Below are 21,786 nucleotides of genomic sequence, written 5' to 3'. Positions count from 1 at the left end.
ATGGAATATGACTGTAAAGATGAAAATTATAAAAGATTTTATAAAAGGAATTGATAAGAATTTGGTTGAAAAAAGAAAGAAGAGAAATTAAAAAAAAAAGGGAGACAATGTGATGAGGCAGGAGACTAGAACAAAGCCACACACTAGAGATTCAGGGTATATTTTGGTCTGTTAGAAGAAACTGTATCCCAAAATTTTAAAGAGAGAACAACTTATATATATATATTTATTCCATATATACATATATATATATATATATATTCCAAAAATAAGGTTAACTACTATGAAAGGATAAAATAGGACTCTAATAATGAAAAATAAAAAAAGTTTTAAAAAAGTGATAAGATGTTGGTTGTAAAAGGGAAAAAGAAAAATATTTAAAAAAAAAAGAAAAAGAAAATTAAAAAAATTAACTTTGAAAGACTAAAGAATCATGGAAAAAAAGCCATGAATTCTATGTGCAGTATTCCCCTAGTGCTGGAGTTCTGCCATTCTCATTGATCGGTAAACTTGGTCTTGGCTGGCGGTTCTTGCTGATCTTCTGGGGGAGGGGCCTGGTTCTGAAATGTCTTTGCCAGAAGCAGAATTGCCCAACCCTTGCCGGGTCCAGGCTAAGTAATCTGCTCAGATTTGCTCTCGGGAGCTTTTGTTCCCTGCAAGCTTTCCGTACAGCTTTGGAGGACCAGAGTGAAAATGGCGGCTTCCCAATCTCTGCCCTGGAGGAGCCGAGAACTCGGGGTCCCGCTCCTCAGTGCGCCGCCAGAGAAAAGCAGTCACTCCCGTCTCCCCAGTCTCTGGCCACACTCCGTGCTCACCCGGCCTGTGACTGAGCGTTTCTATCTCTGGCACCCGACTCAGTGTGGAGTCTCCAAACCCAGCAGATCCCTGCGGTGCACTCCCACGCTGCTGCTCCCTGGGAAGGAAGGGGAGTCTCCCCATATCTGCCACTTGTTGGGTCCCTGCTGGAAGAGCAGTGGTCTGACTGTGCCGCAGATCATGGTTTATGGCAACCCCGAGCTGAGAGCCCACTCCTTGGCTCCGTCTCTGCAGCCAGCTTCCCCACTCTGATACCTGGGAGCTCTGCTGCACTCAGGCACCCCTGGTCTTTCTGTGACCACAAGGGTCCTGAGACCACACTGTCCCAGCGAGAGTTCCACCCTCATCTAGCCACTGGAGCGATGTCCCTCAGTGGAGCCGACTTTTAAAATTTCTGATTTTGTGCTCTGCGGCTCTATCACTTGCCAGTAGCGGCTGACGGAGGCCCCCTCCCCCCGCCGTCTATCTTTCCAAATATCGCCTCGGATTCACTTCTGTGCACATCCTACCTTCCAGAAAGTGGTCGCTTCTCTGTTCAGAGAGTTGCCGCTATTCTTTTCTTTGATCTCCTGTTGAGTTCATAGGTGTTCAGAATGGTTTGATCCCTATCTAGCTGAATTCCTGGGACCAGACGAAATTTAGGTCACCTACTCCTCCACCATCTTGCTCCCCCAGCCTAGTAGGATGTTTTTTAACCTCCATGTATTTGTGGTCTTTCTAAATTTTTTCTTGTGCTTAACTTTAGGTTTCATAGTGTTGCGGTCTGAAAATATGCATCTCCATCTTTTTGTACTTGTTGAGGCCTGTTTTGTGATCCAGTATGTAATCTGTTCTGGAGAATATTCCATGTGCACTTGAAAACAATGGGCATTCTGCTGCTTGAGGATCCAATGTTCTGAATATATTTGTTAAGTCCATCTGGTTCAGTGTGTCGTTCAAAGCCTTTGTTGCCTTGATCTTCTGCTTAGATGATTTGTCCATTGCTGTAAATGGGGTATTAAAATCTCCTACTATTATTGTGTTATTATAAGTGGGTTTCTTTATATTTATTATTGTTTTATATATTTGGGTGCTCCCAAGTTGGGGGCATAAATATTTACAATTGTTAGATTTTCTTGATGGATAGACCACTTAACTATGATATAATGACCTTCTTCATCTCGTTATAGTTTTGTCTTAAAATCTATTTATTTGATATAAATATGTCTATTCTGGCTTTCTTTGGCATCCATTAGTATGATAGATGGTTCTCCATCCCCTCACTTCCATCTGCGTGTCTTAGGTCTAAAATGAGTCTCTTGTAGGCAGCATTTAGATGGATCTTGTTTTTTAATTCATTCTGATACCCTATGTCTTTTGATTGGAGCATTTAGTCCATTTACATTCAGAGTGATTATTGAAAAATATCAGTTTAGTGTCATTATGTTATCTGTAGAGTTGGTATTTCTGGTGATGTTCTATGGTTCTTTCTAGTCTTTGTTGCTTTGGCTTTTTTTACATTCCACTCAAAGAGTCCCCCTTAAAATTTTTTGCCATGCTGGTTTAGCGGTCATGAACTCCTTTAGTTTTTGTTTGGGAAACTCTTTATCTCTCCTTCTATTCTGAATGACAGCCTTGCTGGATAAAGAATTCTTGGCTGCATATTTTTCCCATTCAGCACATTGTATATTTCCTTCCACTCCTTTCTGGCCTGCCAGGTTTCAATGAATAGATCTGCTGTGAACCTAATCTGGCTTCCCTTGTAGGTTAAGGACATTTTTTTCCCCCTTTTGTTACTTTCAGGAATTTCTTGTCTTTGTATTTTGTGAATTTAACTATGATATGCTTTGGTGAAGGGTGGGTGTTGTTGAATTTAATGGGAGTTCTCTGTGCTTCCTGGATTTTGATGTCTGTGTCCTTCCCCATTTAGGGAATTTTTCAGCTCTAATTTGTTCAAAAAAACCTTCTGCCTTTTTCTCTCCATCTTCTGGGACTCCTATGTTATTATGTTTTAATAAATTGCTGAGTTCCCTAAGTCTACCTTTGTGGTTCATTACCTTTCTTTTCCTCTTCTTTTGAGTTTCATTATTTTCCATAATTTTATCTTCTATACCACTGATTCACTCCTCTGCTTCACCCATCCTCATTTTTATAGCCTCCACTCAGGACTGCATCTCAGTTATAGCATTTTTAATTTCGGCCTGACTAGATTTTAGTTCTTTTATCTCTGCAGTAAGGGGTTCTGTAGTGTCTTCTATGCTTTTCCAAGCCCAGCTAATCTGCTCGTTAAAGGAATCTAGATCCCAATAAACAATATATGTAAAAATAAAATAAAATAAAAAAATAAAGTAAGCAAGAAGTGAAAAAATATATAAAGTGAACATAAAATTAAAATTAAAAAATGAAAAAAGAATTAAGAAAGAAATGAAAAATAAGACAAAGAATAAAAGTACAAAAGAGGGTAGATACTATTTTCCCCTACAGCTGAAGCTTTGTAGCTCTCCATGATCAGTAAACTTTGTGTGAGGGAGTTGTTTTCTGCTGGTCCTCTGGGAGAGAGTGGCCTGTTGCCCTGTTCTCAGGTGGATTTGCCCTAGTGGAACTGTGCCTCCAGTGCACCAGGAGACAGGGCTTTGTGTAAGCAGCTCTGGTCCGCACTAGGTGGTGCTATTTTGCTCCCTGAAGGTTTTCAGCACTGATGGGCACCATGGCGGTGCCCCACTCTCTAGCCCCAGAGCTGAAAGTTCATTCCCCCCACCTTCAGTGGGCCCTCACAGAAGAGAAATCAATCACATTTATGTCCCCAGCTTCTGTCAGAACTCTGTGTTCACCCTGCCTGTGTCTGAGATTTTTTACTTCAGGCTTGTGACTGAGTTTCAAAACTCCAAATTTCAGGGACTCTCATGGTGGGGATCTTTGCTGTTCCTCTGCGGAGGTGGGGAGTCATGCTTTCCAATTTTCATCATTGTTAAGAGCACAATTATTTTTTTCCAACAAACTTACTGAGCTCCCAAATGCAAGCACCTCTTAGATACATTGGGAACCCAAGTAGGCAGTTAAAACTATTTAGATTTAGAATTTAGCTGGGCTTTGAGGAGAATATGCTAAGAAAATGTGGGCTGTAGATGCCTTTCAGGTAGAGCTGAAATTCCCAGATCTGAGCTTTCATCTACCTCTGTCCATGGGCATGTCTCTTGTTATGGGGACATATCTTGGTTAGGAATCATGAGATTACCTAAACAGCAAGTACTGAGAGGCAAGCCACAGATCACACTGCCCAAAACCAGCCTCTTCAGGGTGGAAACTCTGTTTCTCAAAGTCGTCCACAACCTGGCAGTGAATTGTTCTCATCCCCAGTATGGAGCAGCCCCATTTCCACATCTCCTAGTAGGCAAACTAGAAGGAGATGCAGGGAGATCATTCTATTACCCTGCTTTTAATAGTTGTAGGGAAACCAGGAAAGGAATAGAGATCCATATTTCAAAGGAAGAAGTAAAAACAAAAAATCAGAGCAGACTTGCTCATTGGGTTGAAGTACACACTTTTTCAGTAAATTTCATTAGTTCTTAACTTATTTTAATTAGATCCTGATATAATTTATATCATTTTTATTGAATTTTTCTCTGAGGCTATTTAGCAATACTGTATGTATCTTTTTATACATATATAAGGGTTATACATACATTTTATATAAGGGTTGAAGTAATGTTTAGCTATATTGTTTGTTGTTATTACTGAGCATAGTTCCATGGCAGAATAAATATTTGTTAAATGAATGAATCAATTTTGGGTACCTGAGACTTGATCCATACAGAAATTTTCATTGTAATCATGTGTACTTATGAAGTGCATGGAAAATTTCAACTTAAACATGAGTCTAGAGCAGTACTGTCCAACAGATGATGGAAATGTGTGTTTATCTAGATACACGCACATACAAATATACATATATATACACACACACCTAGTATATGTTATATATATGTTATATATCAGTGATATGTAGGTCAGGTAACTAAAACAGAATTTTAATTTCCACATGTGATTAGTGACTATCACGTTGAACAGTACTTTTCTAGAGGAACAAGATCATAACAAAAGTAGACAATGTAAATACTAAATACTTGTTAAACTTTATGTGCAGACTGGGTTAGCAAAGTGGCCCTCTCCAAAATTCTTCTAAGAGTTAAATTACAAAATCAACACACTGTAGATGAGCTGAGATATATGCTAAAAGCACAATTCTTCCTGGGACAGAAACTGGGGGAACAAGCTGACAACTACCATTAATGGAATTAATGCCAATCAATAAGGTAATGGGTTAGTCAATATTATCTATTATTATTATTATAAAGGTTTGCTAAGGGACAAGTACTGTGTTAAGTGTTTTATATGTATTTTCTCATTTAAGCCTCATTAACAACTCTATGAGTTGAATGTTATTATTATTCACATATTTATTTATTTATTTATTTATTTATTTATTTATTTATTTATTTTAAAGATTTTATTTATTTGACAGAACAAGTAGGCAGAGAGGCAGGCAGAGGGAGAGGGAGAAGCAGACTCCCCGCTGAGCAGGGAGCCCAATGCGGGGCTTGATCCCAGGACCCTGGGATCATGACCTGAGCCGAAGGCAGCCCCTTAACCGACAGAGCCACCCAGGTGCCACTATTGTTCACATTTTTAAAATGTGGAAACAGGAATAGAGATTAGGTAACTTGCCCAAGGTCACACAACCAGTAAGTTGCAGGATAGGGAGTTAAAGGCAGCTCCTTTGGATTCCAGTATCTCTGTTTTTAACTATTTGTTCTACTGAGCAGAAGTCAGCATGTGAGGCCATGTACATTTAGCACTACATAGTGTGGCATCCACTCTATACCCTGTGATTATGCTGGCAATGCGGCTCCTTAATTGGGAAAAGTGTTACAAATGATTTCAAAGGAAGGGCATCACCTAGAAGACCTAATGCCTCTCATTTTGATTCTATCCAAAATATATTTATTGAGCAGCTTCTTGGGATGCCAGGTACATAGCACCTTACCTCACACAAAGTTGAGCAAGGCACAGTTTTTTCTGCCCTTGAGGAGCTAAGCAAAATTCAGATTATAATTTGACTTCCACTGTAGATATACCTAAGGGGGAAAATGTTTGTTACCACAACACCAACATTCCAGGCCACATTATGATTTTGTTTTTATTCTCAATAAAATTGTCATGTGGCTTTACACTTCCATCCTCTGTGAGATTGTCAGTCAGTGTGAATGAGCTTCTGTGAATCTTATTAGCCTGAAGATACTGACAAAATCCAAAAGCTAACAAAGGTTAAATTAGTGAGGAAGTGCTAACCCAAAGGGACCCCCTGTGTAGGACTGCCAGATAAAATATAGGATACTCAGTTACATTTGATTTTCAGATAACAATGAATACTTTTCATAGCATAAGCATGACTCAAATATTGCATGGGATATACCCTAAAAAAACCATTGTTGTTAATCTGCCATTCAAATGTAGGTGGGCATCTTATATTTTATCCAGCAACGGTACTCTAGGGAGATTGCCAGTTAAGAATTCCATGGATATACTCTTCCAGGCCATAAAGGCCCCTCACAAATTTTAGTGGTGTGGCCAGAATTCTGTTGTAACTTAAGACAGAACTAAGTCTAGTCGGAGAAGGTTGCCTGGAAAAGAAGGGGCAGATTGTCCTTAAAGCAAGGGAAGGCAACTGAATTTACAGAGGAAGCCATTTCAGAAGGGTGAGCCCAAGGCATGTACTTCAGGCAGGGTCTATGCAGTGGGTCAGTAGGAAGGCCCCTTACAAGATAAGAGAGTGCTGGGGCTTCCCATTCTCTTCTACATATAAGCAAGCCCTCTGGCCAGCTCAGTAGCACCATCCAGATCACATTTCATAATACAGTGGTCAAAGCCATAAAGAGGACAGATGCAAGGGACAATGGACAGCACTGCATCCGGCAGGAAACAGCCAGTTGCCCTTTGTGCATACAAAAGTCTTCTGTAGCCGTGTGAGTTAACTCTAAAGTAACTCTAAAGTAATGGTTCTCAGACTTTCTGGGCATCAGCCTCATCTGGAGGGCTTGATAAAGCACAGATGGCTGGGCCTCATCCCCACTTCTGACTCAGTGGGTCCAAGGTAGGATGGAGAATTTGTGTTTCTAACAAATACTCAGGAGATGCTGCTGGTGGTGCTGCTTCAGGACCACACATTGAGAACTGCTCTAAAGCAGCGCTTCTCAAGCTTTACTGTGCACCTGGGGACATAACTTCAATGCAGACTCCTTCTAACTCACCAGGTCTGGGAAGGGGCCTAAGATTCTACTTTTCCTATAAGGTCCAAGGAGATGTTACTAAGTTGTCAAGCTTCAAGGAAGTAGTTCTCAAGCCTGGGTGCATGACAGATTCACCCAGGGAACTTCTAAAATTTCCACATTCCAGATCAATTCATTCAGCGTTTCGTGGGTGGTATCCAGGCCTGTGGAGCTAAAAGGACTATTTTTACTGCCAGCTTCTCCCAGATGATACACATACATTCCTAACTCCTGTGATGAAGTCATTGCTCCTCAAAACTGAGGCTGACAAGAAAGGTAGTGTTAGCTCTGACTTCTGTAGATCAAGATAGAAGCTGTTGAGGTATTAAAATGCTGAAGATCTGAAGAGATGGAACTTGATGCAGGCTTTTTCTCATCTGTAAAATGGGGCAAATAATAATGCTGTATCATGGAATTTCATAAAGATTGAATGAGATGATCCATGCCAAGTAGCCAGCACAGTGCCAGGCACCTAAGTGCTCAATAGATACTTTAAATAATAGTATCATCTATCAGTGTTACTACAATCCAACTACCCACCTGAGGTGTTTCTTATTTTTCTCAATATCGCAACCTGCCAGACCACATCTGAACTACTCTATTGGCAAGGGATTTGTCTGTTGTGGCCAGCCTTGTGTGGAAAGCTCTCCCTATTAAGTTCTTGTAGGTTCCAAAAATCAATCCTAGTTAAACCCCTTAGATTGCTACAGCACAGTTCTCATTTCCCTTCTACCTAAGACTCATTTGAACTTTTAAAACCAGTATTCCTTAGTTCTGTCATGGGTTAACCATTCCCAGCTCATATATTTCCTACATTTCTCATTACATTATTCATGTTTTTTGCCATCCTGACTGATAATTTTGCATACTCTCTGGTCTGTTTACATCTCAAGTCACAAGACAATTTATCTGGGTGTAGTCTCAGTGTAGGGCAGTGTGACTCACTTTCTTGTCTTAGAAGTCATACTTGCATCACACAGAGTACGCCTGGGATGGCCCCAGTGTTTTTGGTGGCTATGTCACTTCACGTTAATTGAGTTTTGCGGGGACAACAGTCGGAGGCTTTCTTTCCTGTGTGCTTGCTACACTATGCAACACGAGGTCCTAGCTTGACCTTGTAAAACTCTTTTTTTTTTTTAATAACTGAAGTGTAAAATCTTACACTTCAACACTTCACATTGTTAATTTGTCCCATTTCCCTGCCTGGTGAGATTGTTTTTTCGAATTTTGATCCTGTCCTTTAGTAAAATCATTCTTTCCCAGCTTTATGACATGTACATTTTTAATAAACACATTTTTTGTAGTTTTAGTCAAGTTATTAATTGAAATGTTGGACAGATGGAGCCAAAAGGCAAGCTTTGCAGCCGGACACTAGACATGCTCTTCCAGGTTGATAGGTATTGTTTAATTAGCACCAATCAAGTGACTACACACCTACTAATTGTATAATGTCAATATTTCACCATTTTGCCCAAATATATATAAGACCACATTAAATTCTTTTTTAGGGCTCAGATATTTTTCTAATCTACTTAATCTTACAAAATAGGAAATATATGTAGTCTGAAATAGTTTGTTCTTGAGAATCCATGCCGGCTTGTGATATTTGTTGCATCCTTATCATTCACTCTATAACTATGCCTAGAATTAATATCAAACTCACTAGTTTGCAGCATCCAGAACTTACTCTTTTCTAATATTAGGAAAATATATGCCTGTCTCCAATATTTCCAATATGGCTTATAATTTTTCAGTAAAAATTGGGTGATTCAGCAGTCTCATTGGTAAATCTCACAGTACTGTGGAATAGTATTAATGTAGAGGTGAGACATTATTTAGAGTTGATAGTTTTTTCATTATATCTTAATTTGCCCTGGGTTTTAGTTTCTTCTCACAAGTGTTTCATCTTTTAACATTAATTTGTGCAACACCAGAATATGACAAGATATATTAAACTCCTAGCTCTGGAGGACAGACAACTGGGCAATGAGGATTTATGTTTGTTTCATTTTTAAATTGAGATATAATAGACATTATAACATTTTATTAGTTTCAGGTGTACAATATGATTCAATATTTATGTAAGAGGATTCGTGTTTGAGAGTCACACAGGGAATTTTAATGGAAGCCAAGGGGTGCCAAAACACCTATTTCCCCCTTTTTCCCCACCCCAAGCTATTTATTTCTCTGAGATTTACACGTAACAGCAGTTTTCATCTCTGCCAGGCATTAGTTTCATTCATTTATCAGCTATTTTGCTTCAAAAAGTCCAAATCCCCAAACATAAAACATTTTCTCAAATATTCAGAAGTTAGGTGATTAGGGTGGAATTTTATTTTTTCATTTTCCAAATCAACAGATGTTATTTTTAACATTAAGTTTGGTTATGAGAACACAAATGTATACACTAGGCACCATAAAGCAGTGATCAGCGTTTGCATTTTAGGGCAATAATTAACTCTTCAGTCCCCTTACCTTGATAAAAAGTGTTAGGAGTATGGAAATGCAAATGAATTTTTGAGATTACTTCAAAACTTTTGTTCTTTCCCTGCTCAACGCCTCCTGATGAAGACAGTAGGCCTCCTAAGTCTCATTAACCTCTTTGTGCAAACACAAGTTTTCACAGAAGTTAATGGAGGTAAGAGCTAATGATTTGACTTTCTTAACACCTTAATCAATGACCCTGGCCAAATCTCTCACTGTGGGGCTTGTGGCTATCTTTTTAATGCAAGGGGGTGTATTGTGTTATTTTGATTTTTAAAGGTATTATACAGTTGCTTAAATAAGCAAATAAAAATATTCCCCTAAATGATTGAAATTTGTTAATTTATTTCTTTCTAAAGTTTGTACATTTACATATATCATATACATATTTTAAATCCTTCGCTATTTTGCATGATTTGTTACATAAAAACCGCTTAAATCCAATAGATTTTGTTGTTGTAAAACAACAAATTATCCCCAACTTATAAAAACACAGGAACAGTTATATTCATAAACATTTACACAATAGAGAAAAGTACTATATATATGTCACAGTTTCTATACATATCAGGTGACTCACTTGTCTACATGGTTTAGGTTTACTCCAACAACAGTGAAATGGGGTAATATTTATATACAACTATTTTAATAAAAATAAAGCAATTGTGAAATGTAAACTTAATTTTCAAAATGTTCTCTAAACGCTTTAACAATATCCACATAAATTACTGTTCCATTAAAAAGATGACCACCACAAATGCCGTAATTTTCTAGGAGATGGCATTTCTTCAGTCTGGTGGGTGATAATGAGGAACAGGTTTCCAGTACATAATTCAGTCCCACTAGCTTACCTATATCTGCTAATGCTGACAGCTTGGCCACTGAAAAGGAGTAGGCTGCTATTTTGTCACTAATTACTTTCACAATTTGCAGGGAGATATGGCACCAGGACTGCAATGAAACTGCAATGATTGGTGGAGAAAACTTTGAAGGGAAAGGAATGTTCCACACTGCCAATTACTTTGAGTCACAGTAAATATAACTTAGCTACTAGGCTGGAAAAGTTAGAAGCTTGTTCTATATTAAAGGGTACATACTACCACCCTTCTACCTGTCCTGCGGTAATCAAGGCTGACAGTATTGGTTCTCCACTTGTATAAATTTTTGTTCTAGAAATGGGCTCCTAAAACCTGAGGGAGAAGAGAATGCGGGGAGGCATTTAGGCCTTTACCCAACAGCTCTCATCTGAATTGAGCAGAAATGCGAAGCAATACGTTGTTTCTTGACCCTTCCCACAGAACTGAAACATTATCCATTTCCAGAAATCTGGGTGCAAAGGCAAAGATATCATCCGTCCCTGGTTAGAGTTCAGTGTGACAGCTTGTTTCTTGCAAGGGCAAAATATATGGTCTTGGCTTCGGTCAGAGAATTTTTAAAATACCTTTGTCATGTGTCACCCCCAGTGAGTCAGTCACTCTGAGTTGGTATCTTTCCTCAGCAGGGTCAACCTGTTCAAACAGCTGGATTCCTAAAGCTGGGGAACTAGCACTGAAAGCCAGGACGTGCTTGCTGCTCAGTAGAAGCCCTAGTGGAGTGCAAGGCCAGAAGAGAAGCTCCTCTTTGCAGAGAGAATACCTTATCACCCTCTGTAGTGCCCCAGTATTCAGGGGTCAGAGCAAGGAGCCTCAGACCTACAGTACTGTCCTTAACTAAGCTTTCCGAATAGGGCTCTCCTGGGAGTATCTAAAGTCTTATCTAAAGTGTCTAAAGTCTTTTATCACAGGGAAATGGTAAGTGAAACCTCAAATTTCTCTCCACTAACCAACATTTTCAGGAATTGAAGTGAAGGTACTTTTTATAACACTATTAGTGAGAGTTTAGCTCTTTACCCTGCAAAGGGAAATATATTTTAGCTAGGTTTCTTTTCATCTCCATCTTCACTGTCATTGCTTAACTGTTCAGCATACTTCAATCTGAGCCTTCTCGACAGTACAGCTCAAAAGGGAGTGTGTACAATTCACATCAATGCTCCTATGGTAAGTGCTTTGTTGCTTCTCCATTTATGTTTCTTTCGCAAAGTAATGATCTCCAGGGCAAGCAGCAATGCCACCCTAGAAAACAGTGAACATCAGCCTTCTGGAATGTCCCCATGCTACTGCGGGGTGTTGGGGACCTGCTGCTTGTGAATTATAACAAAGCCTTCAATTTGTGATATGTACGCCCTCATGTATTTGTTAAAAATCCAATGCTTCTCAAAGTCAGACAGTAGAGCTCAAACTCCTCCCTAGCCCTTAGAAAACATTCCTGTGATGCAGTTTCCACTCCCTTCATTCATCACCTCTTCTACACTCTGGCCCTTTGTGTTTTAAGGTCCTATAACTTAAAGCATTCCCTACGTGTACATGTGTGCAAGTGTATGTACACATGTGAGAGGCCCAGATGTGGAACACTTTCCCCTTACACACCTAAGGGGATAGTAAACTGGTTCTGAATCTCTCAGGAGCAGAGGACTGACCACATGTATGTCTACCTTAAATGGAAGGCAACCAGCTCATACACTTCCCCTACCAAGCCCCCTGACTTCAATTTGGTCTAATTAGTCTCGTTCCTATAGCTTAAAAAAGTATCCTAATGGCATTAAAAATCAATGTGCATATATACTCTCTATACAGTGGATATTATTATCCACGCCAAATGGTTACTTGGCTTTATAACCTACATGGCTTTATATTAAAAGTCCAAACATTTCAAATGATTAAGGCTCAAAATGAAACTTTATTTTTGCTACTCCTTTTGTATATACTTTCTGAATCAAATGGATGCTTTTGCAAATCACTATAATTTTTAGAAAGAAACACACTCTTGCAGAACAAAGACCCTGCTGATCAGTCACAGAGCCAGTTCACCGCACGTCAAGAACAAATTAGGAAATATGATATATTTGCAAAAATAGCTTGAGACTGTGGATTAATAAAAAACTCCAATGTAACCACCAACACACTACTGCAGACTGGAGCTGAAGATTAGTCTCCCACCCCACAACTCCAATTCTCTGAATCAGATACAAAGAATAGGAGACAGTATGTTTAAAAATATACTGCACTCAACCACTCACTCAAACATACTCAGTTGCTGCTTTAAATACACCAAACATGCTGATTAATATACATTTAATCTCTAATTATCTATTTACACACTGTAAGATAAGCAGTAAGCTCAAACAACTAAGGCCAGTGGCTCTTCTTTGGGGAAAGGCAGGGAGAGACCTAAGTATAAAAATATTAAATAAAGTTTTAACCTGGTCCATAGCCTGCCCTAAAATTCTTTTACTTGTGATACTAGATGCTAATTTGTAAAACTGCAAACCTAGAATATAGTACCTGATCTTGGGAAGCCCTGATATACTTTAACATTGTAATATTTCTTTAAAGTAAAGAGGGTAAGGAGGTGGTGCCAGAAGAGCAGTTTGATCTACTTAGAACAGACACAGGCACAACAATGAAAGAGTGGGCACTTAGTTAATTCTTCTGAAAGCTCTACTGTTCTGGACTAATTACAACAATAAAGAACGTGTGCTTTAAAGCATCACATTTTGTAATAAGCCCAAAATTGTCAGTTTGATTTTATGGTTAAGTGCTCAGAATACTCAAGTTGTTAAGACTGCATAGGATGCCTTTTTTTTTTTTTTTCTTTCTGTATATCTCAGATTATAATGAGCTATCCCTTTAGTATTGTACACAGTACACTGAAATAGTTTCACAAAGTTAGTTCAGAGTCATTTTTGCCCTGGTGATTCAAAGATCAAAGATGGAATTTTCTAACATAAAATCTTATTAAAAATCTAATCAAAATATCATTTTAATTTAAGTTTAATAAAACAGTACCACTATATATACTCTCAATAACTGTATTATATAATCAACCCTATGAGGTTTTTACTTGCTTTTCATATCACACTGGTTATTAAAGATAAAAATAAATTTGATATACATATACCATATACTGATATACAGTCTACACATTGATACATATACACATACATACATACAACTATAAATACCCACAATACAACATCGGCAAGTGACAGAAAGCATTTTCTGTGATGTCTGACATACTATCTATATGAATATTCTCCAAAAGCCTGCAACACCACAAATACACACATAAATTACAAAGAATGAGCCACAGAGATTTAAGGAAACTATATACAATTACTTAACTTGCAATATTTTCTTGCTGTTGCATTCAAGTCAACAAACTATCATGCAGATTCAAGTATTTACTGACATTCTCTCTATGAAGATATTCTCTTTGCATGCAATGGGTGTCACTGTCCTAAGCAGAATGCTGCCCACTTGGGTTTTGGATACTATAGGTACAAAAGGAGAATGGCAATGGCTTTGGACTTTAGATCCCCTTTTAATAGTGAGACATTGAAAAGGAATCTGAGAGAAGAAGCAATGACAAAGCACCTCCCTATCACTTGTTGGGATTATTTTGTGGTGAACTACTGACCTGTAAAGTCCTCTGTGTGACTTGATAGTGTAAGATGTCAAAAGGCTAATGGAGATATCTGTTGACTCGAGGCCGACTAGTGGCCTGACCTGGCCTGGGAGAAGAGACAGCCAGAAAGCTTTGGAGCAGGGTAGACCCAGAGACTCATCTGCCTACAAAGCTGACTAATCTTTTTTTGTCAGAGTAACTTAGATGCTGAGAAAAGCAGATGCTATTTAAACCCAAACTCACACTATTATTCATTAACGAAACTCTACTTTTAATAAGTCCTAGGATGCCACTTTGGTTCTTTGTTCAACAGCGTTAATGTTACAAGTGGAAAAAACTGTCGTTTGAAAAGTGAAGAGATTGTGCGCTGCTGAAATTACGGAAGGTAGCTACCAACGTGCTGAAAACTTGACCAGGTCCATGAGCTAAGGTACAGAAATTTGGACCTACAAGGCTCTGAAACTCCCTGTGAATTCTGGCTTAAAATGATGACTACAAGGAAAGATGCCAAAGGAATTCAAAATCCAATGACAAGTAACTATACTCAAAAAAGTCTTGCTAGTAAGACAATAGAGAAACTTCTAAAAGGTCAAGTTTCTTCCCATTGTCTACGATTAGGGATAAAGGCAGAGAAGAGTTAAAGCTCATACCAAATCAGGCCCTGCCTTACCTAAGAACAGCTTTTCAAGCTCTTTATATCAGAAGGAGTAGCAGGCCAGGGCCAGCAGAAAATGCTCCTTCGCTGCTGGTTATATAAATTCTTCTGCAGCCTCAGAAGTTCTGTGGTTTGGCCACAGGGTGAAATACAAACTCAAGAGCCCACCTCTAAGCTTGGCCTTGGAAAGCCAGCCAATTTTGCTAGTCCAGAATTAATTCCCTCATGTCACTCTTGACTAGGACACAGTCCTCATCTTCCGAATTAGGATAACAGAGAAGCCTAGAGGGTCTTGCACAGTTGCTTTCTACCTTCTTTAAATAAGATCGATAGGAACTACAGTTCCACCAGAGGACTCTCCTACACATTGGTTTTACTTATGATTAATTAAAATACATGGAAGTATTGCTTGGTTTAATTAGGCATTGCTAAGAGTTACCAAAATGTTTCTAAAAAGCGCACTTCAAACAATGGCTATAGCCTGGCAATAAAATGAGGACTCTGCATGCTAGTAGTCAAGTCTGATCGCTAACAGTGGATTTCTGACACCTCTTGTAAAAGTCAACATGCGAGGTGGGGGAACAAACCCCGAAAACACTTAAAGATTTTATACATGGGCCACTTCTCTGGTCAATTTTTCAATAAGACTATCACCAAGGTGTTTTGATGGCTATAAAGATTTTCTGTACAAAAAATAATATTAAGTGTATTTATGTGAAGGAGAATAATGATTTATCACATGGAGAGAAATCCCAAGCCTCCTGGTGCTGAGGTACGGGTGAGGAGTGGGGGCAGGAAGAGCGCGAGTCCCTTCAGAAGGAGAGGAGGAGAGGCCCCTGTACCGCGAACTAGGCAGCATGCCTGGAATAGCTGTGAAAGGAAATGTCTTCGATTACTTCTGACTAGATACCAGAGGAAAGAAATTAGCACGAAGGAAAATGAAGCTGGCTATGGGCAAGACTCAGAATCTAGTCAAATCCGGGGCCGTTTCCTCCTATTGGAAACACTCTTGGCCTGCTAGGTGCACTGACAACAGATAGGGCAGAGGTATTCTCAACCCATCCCCTGCAGATGGGCAACATCATGCCAGGGTAATCTGGGATCCTGGCTCACAGAAAAACCTTTTGCAGTTGTTTTTAAAGAGAAACTATGCAAACATAGTATACAGCAGCTTCAAAGTGTCCTTCTCATCCATTTATCTATTAGCATATACAGAAGTTCCTGTAGCTAACATTAGAGAATCATATAATAGGAATAATGCTGTAGTGGTGCTGATGCTAACTAAGCATTTCAGAACCACTCTAAACGTCAGAAACACTGCAGCAAGGTACCATTTCATGTCTATTATATACTGTAAGTAAAATACACAGAGACATTCTATATTCACAGACACAGTCACACTGCGGACAAACACATTCAAGCCAATCAGGGATGTTTATTTTTCTTTAGTTACTGAAACTCAGAGATGATATAGTCTAGGTATTTCTCTCTGCTTGGTATGAATATCTAGGCAGAAAACAAACAGGCTAATTGTTCAGATTTGAGGAAGAAAGATGATTCCCTCATGGAAATCCTGGATTTGGTCAGAAGCTACAAAAATGAATCAGGTACACAGGGCCATATCGGTAACTACCTTGTTTGTTTTATGGTTTTGAAACGTAAATTTAAGTCATTGCCTTTATGTAAACACAATAGAGGGTTAGAGTGAGTTTTTCAAAGGTGTGGCAAAATACTTATCACAAAGCAAGCAGCTACAACCATAGCATGGGGTTTCTCTTTTCTGGGCACTAGCAAACATGGGCATTTATATAGGTAAAGGAAATAAGTGTTAATAAATAATCTTGTGATTAAATGCTGGTACATCAGAACAATATGCCACCAGAAACCACCATGGTTAAATAGCAGGTTTTCTGTAATTCACCAGAACCATGATATTCATGCAGAGTCCCTGATTCTTTGGTCATAGTACCTTTAACTAATAACTAGAGCAAATATGTATGGGCGGGAGAAAGAGTATTCAAAGTGATTCCATTAGTTCTGAAATCATGGAGAGTATAGCTCTCAGGATCACAAAGTTTTAAGATTTCAAAATCAGAAAGTTCTAACTAATAGAGGGTTCATTTTTCACTTTTTCTTCCTCTACAAGAGAATGTGCTGTTTATCATCCTAAATTGCAAAGCGACCATCACTGAACAAACTCATTACTGTAAGGTTAATAGAACTATTTTGAATAGGTAGAAAATAATGATTTAAAATAAAGTACTTATTTTTAGGAGAAAGTTCAGTAGTAGCAGAGTGAATTGGCTATCAAAAAGACTGAGATCAGAATAAAATAAGTAACCTTGCATATGCAACCAGCAGATTCTTGTTTTCCAACCACAATTCATTACCTTCAGATTTACTTTAAAGAATCATTGCATTGCTGAACTGCAGTTACTTTTTCCTGTCTTACTTTGTTTTGATTAAAAAAAGAAAAGAGGCTCCATTTTCAACATTATTTTGTTAGGAAGACCCCAATATTTTACAAACAGGAGATAACACAATGCCTGAAATAACCTAATTCCTGAATGGCAGGGTATTGACGATAGAGATGATTCTGGAGTCCTAGTCTAGACCCTGGGAGTGAGGTAACAATTTCCTGCACACCAACCACATGCCTACTGCTACAGCTTCCCAAGAGTCGATTATTGCCACTGCCCTTTACAAAACAAAATAAACTTGGTGTTGTCTTTCTACAGCCTTCAATGGCAAAAGATTCCACTTCCTCTTTCCTTCTCTGGCTGAAATGAAATCAACACTTCAAGGAAGCTAATGCACTTCTTAAGTTCTCCAGTCCTCCGATCTTCACACCTCCTATCCCTGCTTCCAGCAGGGTCAGAACTCAACAGCAAGTGCAAAGATGTATGCACACCTGTATCACAGTAGAACATCTTGATTCCCAGAATTGTAATTCTTAACTGAATTTCTGTGAGTGCTCAATTTCACCTCTGTGACTGAGCAAGATTTCATATATAAAGGCTTGTATTAGCTCTGGCTAGAATTTGCTAAACTACCAAGTTTGTCCAGTTAAATGTTTCACAATGAATTAAATTTTTTAATCTTAAAAAAGTGTAACAGCTGATTTGAGAATACATAAAACAACTGAGAAGAGGGCAAACAAGAAAAAAACCAAAGGAAAAGTGACACGCAATTCATTCTGAAATCACGATCCCCTCCCCCTCACGAAAAAGGTGCATTAGTCATCAAGTAGCAAAAAAAATCATCAAAGCAAAGAAATTAAGAGCAAAGAGACAATCAGTACAGAAACTAACAAAATTATACAATAGAAAAGGTTACTAATGCACCATTTAGTCACAGACTGTTTAAAAATATATTCACGGGTTTACCAGAAAGATCTTGAAAAACTCTATTTTGCTCCATGACCAGTACTTCCTGGTCACAGATGGATTCTAAGTAACTTTTTGCTTAATGCTTGGTGTTTCAGGTCGGTGATCTTTCCTCTCTGACACATTACGCTTGACCTTGGCTGTTACTGGGGATGAATCCGGGTTCAGTGAAGGACTTGAATGTGACTTCTTCAGTCCTGCAGCCTCACTTTCATTGTTACTCAGGAGCTCCTTGCCTCCTTCTTTTAGAACGCTGACATAAATTTCATAACGGGTTTTCTGGAGGGAAAGTCAGAGAAGAATGGTAGTTAGTACACTGTTCATAAATGCATGGAAGAATCATGCTTCCTCAACATCCAGGCACAAGAATGGTAGAAGCTGGAGGAGCTATAACCTCTGGTTGTGGGCAATTAGATGGCTCCTATGGTATAGTCACTTGAGCTTCCCTCACGTGACCAAGGCCTTCACTTGAACCTTGCTTGGATGTGGTTGTTTATTCTCTTTCCTACTCCCTGTAATTCTACAAAGACTTAACTTGAGGAATCAGTCTATGGTGAATCTATTCTCCAGTCCCCTACAAGACCACAACACTTTCTAGAAGCTGCTCTGGGTTTCCCACCATTGCTTTTCTGTTAGGATTACCAATTTCTCAGAGTACTATAGCTTCCCATAAAACTTCAAATTATATTCCGATGTTTTTCTCATACTACAAAATTTTTTTCATCATCAACTATTTCCTGAGTATCTCTTATGTTTCAAACAGGTCCTCAATTCTCCTATCTCTGTGTATCTTTGTCTAAAAATAACTGAAAAGAACACTGCAGAGATTTTTTTTCCCCCTAACCCTACTTGGTGCTTTTTTTTGTTTGTTTTTATCTGGGTCACTACAGAATGTATGTATATATATATCTTGCAAATTACAGATGGGTCTCAGATTCTTGATTTGATAGATTCTAGTCAAAATAAGCCTTTCACCATACTGCTTTGACACAGGAAGCATTTATAAAAAGCCTAAAGTGTTTTATTTTTAAACAAAATGACATGTCAGTTATAAATTATCCCAACAAAGGCAGGCAAATGCTGTTATGACTTTTAAGGGTTTTCCTAGTTAGACTGAAATTTTGTATATCTTAGTTTTAAATTAAGAATTATGATGTTGAAGCTATTGGAAGTTACTCTTTCAGGATGTTTTGTTCAAAAGTGGGAAAAAGGGGGTATAGCTCAGTGGTAGAGCATTTGACTGCGAAAGTGGGAAAAAGCTGCTAGTAATTAAGCTTGCTCTGGGTTTGGTCAGTATCTATGTGGGGATGCCAAGCTTTGCTTGATGATGATAATGACATTCATATGGAGTGCTCATATGCTAACTTCAGGTCATTAATACAAAAATCATGTACATAATCAGTAAATTATTATCCTTGTTTTACAGTAAAGGAGATAGAGGCAGGGAGAAGTCCAAAGTCAGAGTTTGCAAAGAAGATGGGATTTAAACTCAGGAAATCTGACCCTGGAACCCACTGTCTTAAGATATATTTCCTCACTGGATATGGAAAATATATACATGTATATTTTAGGATGACTACTCTGACAGCCGCTGTTGGTTTAGTCAATTAAAAGGCATTCTCAATCCCTCCTATTCCTGTGTTCCCCCCACTACAAAGGTTCCTCCCACTGTAAAACATGAATACTTCCCCAGCCGCTCTTGTAGCTAAGATGGGTCAGGTGATAGTCTTGCCAATGAGCCGTAAGGAGAAATCTATTGGGGAGCTTCTGGGAAAGCGATTTTGCTTTCTGATAAAGGGGCCAGGCTTTAGAGGAGAAACTACTGGTACTAGCTCCTTTTCACTTTTATTTCTTCCTTGACGTGGATATGACTGCTTAAACTGCACGCCATGACATAGGGCAGTAGGCAGAAAGACAAAAGGACCAGATACTAGCTTGAGGAAAAAAGGGAAAGACAGAAAGAACGTGGGTTCTTGATGATACAATGAGCTGGATCCAACTCTAAGACTCCCTACTATCTCTGAATATCTTGTTAGTATGAATAATAAATATTCTTAGGGTTTAAGCCAGTCTTCATTAGGCATTGTCAAATGCAGCTGAAAGCATTACTAACTGATATACATTCCAATTTTAATAAAGTAACAAAATAAAAGAATAAAATACTAAGCTTATCTCAGAAAGTTACAAAAGGGCTTAATAAGGGCATTTGCTAATAAAAATTGTCATGTTATCAATATTACACATTAGTCAATGCATCAGTGAAATCAGGGGACTGAACTAGACAATATCCAAAGGGCATACTAGTTCTAAAGTCCTATTCATTCTAAAAATTTACTATTTTAATCTGTCTCTAAACTGCCTTGGTGGCAAGATTAAAGTACAGGAAGAACTACTCCCAGTATGAACAACCTTTAGTAAAATGATCCAAAGACAGTTTAAAAATAGATTCAGAAAGCCAGCAGAAGGCATACAATTTCATGAAGCTGGAGCATTTATACAATAAAAGGGGGACAAAAGACAAATTTTTGAGATGACTTGAAAGGGGACAAAATGAAGGTGATAGGGCCAATTTTCTACTAGTCTTTGAAGAAACTGATACTACTGGGAAAATTCACCTGAAAAATACCATTTCAAACACTCATTCTACAGCTTTAGCTGTGAAGCTATTGTCTCAAATAAATTGCATCAGTGTGTCAGTCAACAAACAAAAGGAATAGCACTGAAGAGTGGAAGCACATGAGTCATCAGATTAAAAGAAAAGACAAAGCAAAGCAAAGAATGAAAGGGGACCAGAAAATGAAGTGTTCAGTTGTTGTTAAGGGAAATAAAGAAAAGGAAACCGATGGGTATTTATAAACTTCCAAATGGCTGTACTCTGTTTCTGTGTTAAAAAGGTTTACAGGGACAGAGGCTACTAAACCCAGTGATGCAACTTTGCTTTTCAGCCTTCTCTAAAATCAAACTAAATGCATCTTCAAAGTATTTTAGGATATCTTTAGTCTTAGAATTATTCAGTGGGTATTGGTTTCAGCCATATTCTTCTGAGATTATAGATTCATCTAAATATATAAATCTCTATCTTTGAGGCTTAGGGCTAAGAAAAAAGGTGGTCTCTGAGTAAAGAGAAACAACTCTGCGTGAAGCCCTGAAGAGCAATGGAAATGAATGTAACTTTAAAAAGTCTCTTCTTGGGGCATCTGGGTGACTCAGTCAATTAAGTGTCTGCCTTTGGCTCAGGTCATGAGCCCAAGGGCCTGGGATCCAGCCCCATATTGGGCTCCCTGCTCAGCAGGGAGCCTCCTTCACCCTCTCCCTCTGCCATTTCCCCAGCTTCTGCTCTCTGGCTCTCCCTATCTGTCAGATAAATAAATAAAATCTTAAAAAAAAAAAGTCTCTTCTTCAGGGAAGGAAAAATAAGATAAAAACAGAGAGGGAGGAAACCATAAGAGACTCTTGTGTCTTTTTAATATTTATTTGTTTATTTGAGAGAGAGAGAGAGAGTGGGGGAAGGGGCAAAGGAGAGAGAATCCTGAAGCTGAGTGCGGAGCCTGATGTGGGGCTGGATCCCAGGACTCTGAGATCGTGACCTGAACTGAAATCAAGAGTCAGCTGCTTAACTGACTGAGCCACACAGGCA

General features: G+C 38.6%; 1 protein-coding gene across 16 annotated transcripts in view; it reads right to left on the bottom strand.

The window, feature by feature from the left end:
- Positions 1–9,177: 9,177 nt before the first annotated feature.
- Positions 9,178–21,786, bottom strand: part of PSD3 (pleckstrin and Sec7 domain containing 3) — a 706,817-nt gene continuing 694,208 nt past the window's right edge. For 12 of the 16 annotated variants that reach the window (XM_073902623.1, XM_073902619.1, XM_073902625.1 and 9 more), the window contains one exon: positions 9,182–18,428. In XM_073902623.1, coding sequence (XP_073758724.1) covers positions 18,213–18,428 — 216 coding nt within the window. In that variant the 3' untranslated portion in view covers positions 9,182–18,212. Of the gene's footprint in view, positions 18,429–21,786 lie in introns of all 16 variants that reach the window. The other 4 variants (XM_025886232.2, XM_073902618.1, XM_073902617.1 and 1 more) reach the window with 2 other exon arrangements.

This window comes from Callorhinus ursinus, unplaced genomic scaffold (assembly GCF_003265705.2).
Source record: "Callorhinus ursinus isolate GAN/ISIS: 27379988/994484 unplaced genomic scaffold, GSC_fseal_2.0 scaffold17, whole genome shotgun sequence".
Classification (NCBI taxonomy): Eukaryota; Metazoa; Chordata; class Mammalia; order Carnivora; family Otariidae; genus Callorhinus; species Callorhinus ursinus.
Note: the sequence above shows the minus strand (reverse complement) of the source record. Positions and strands in the feature narration are given on the sequence as shown.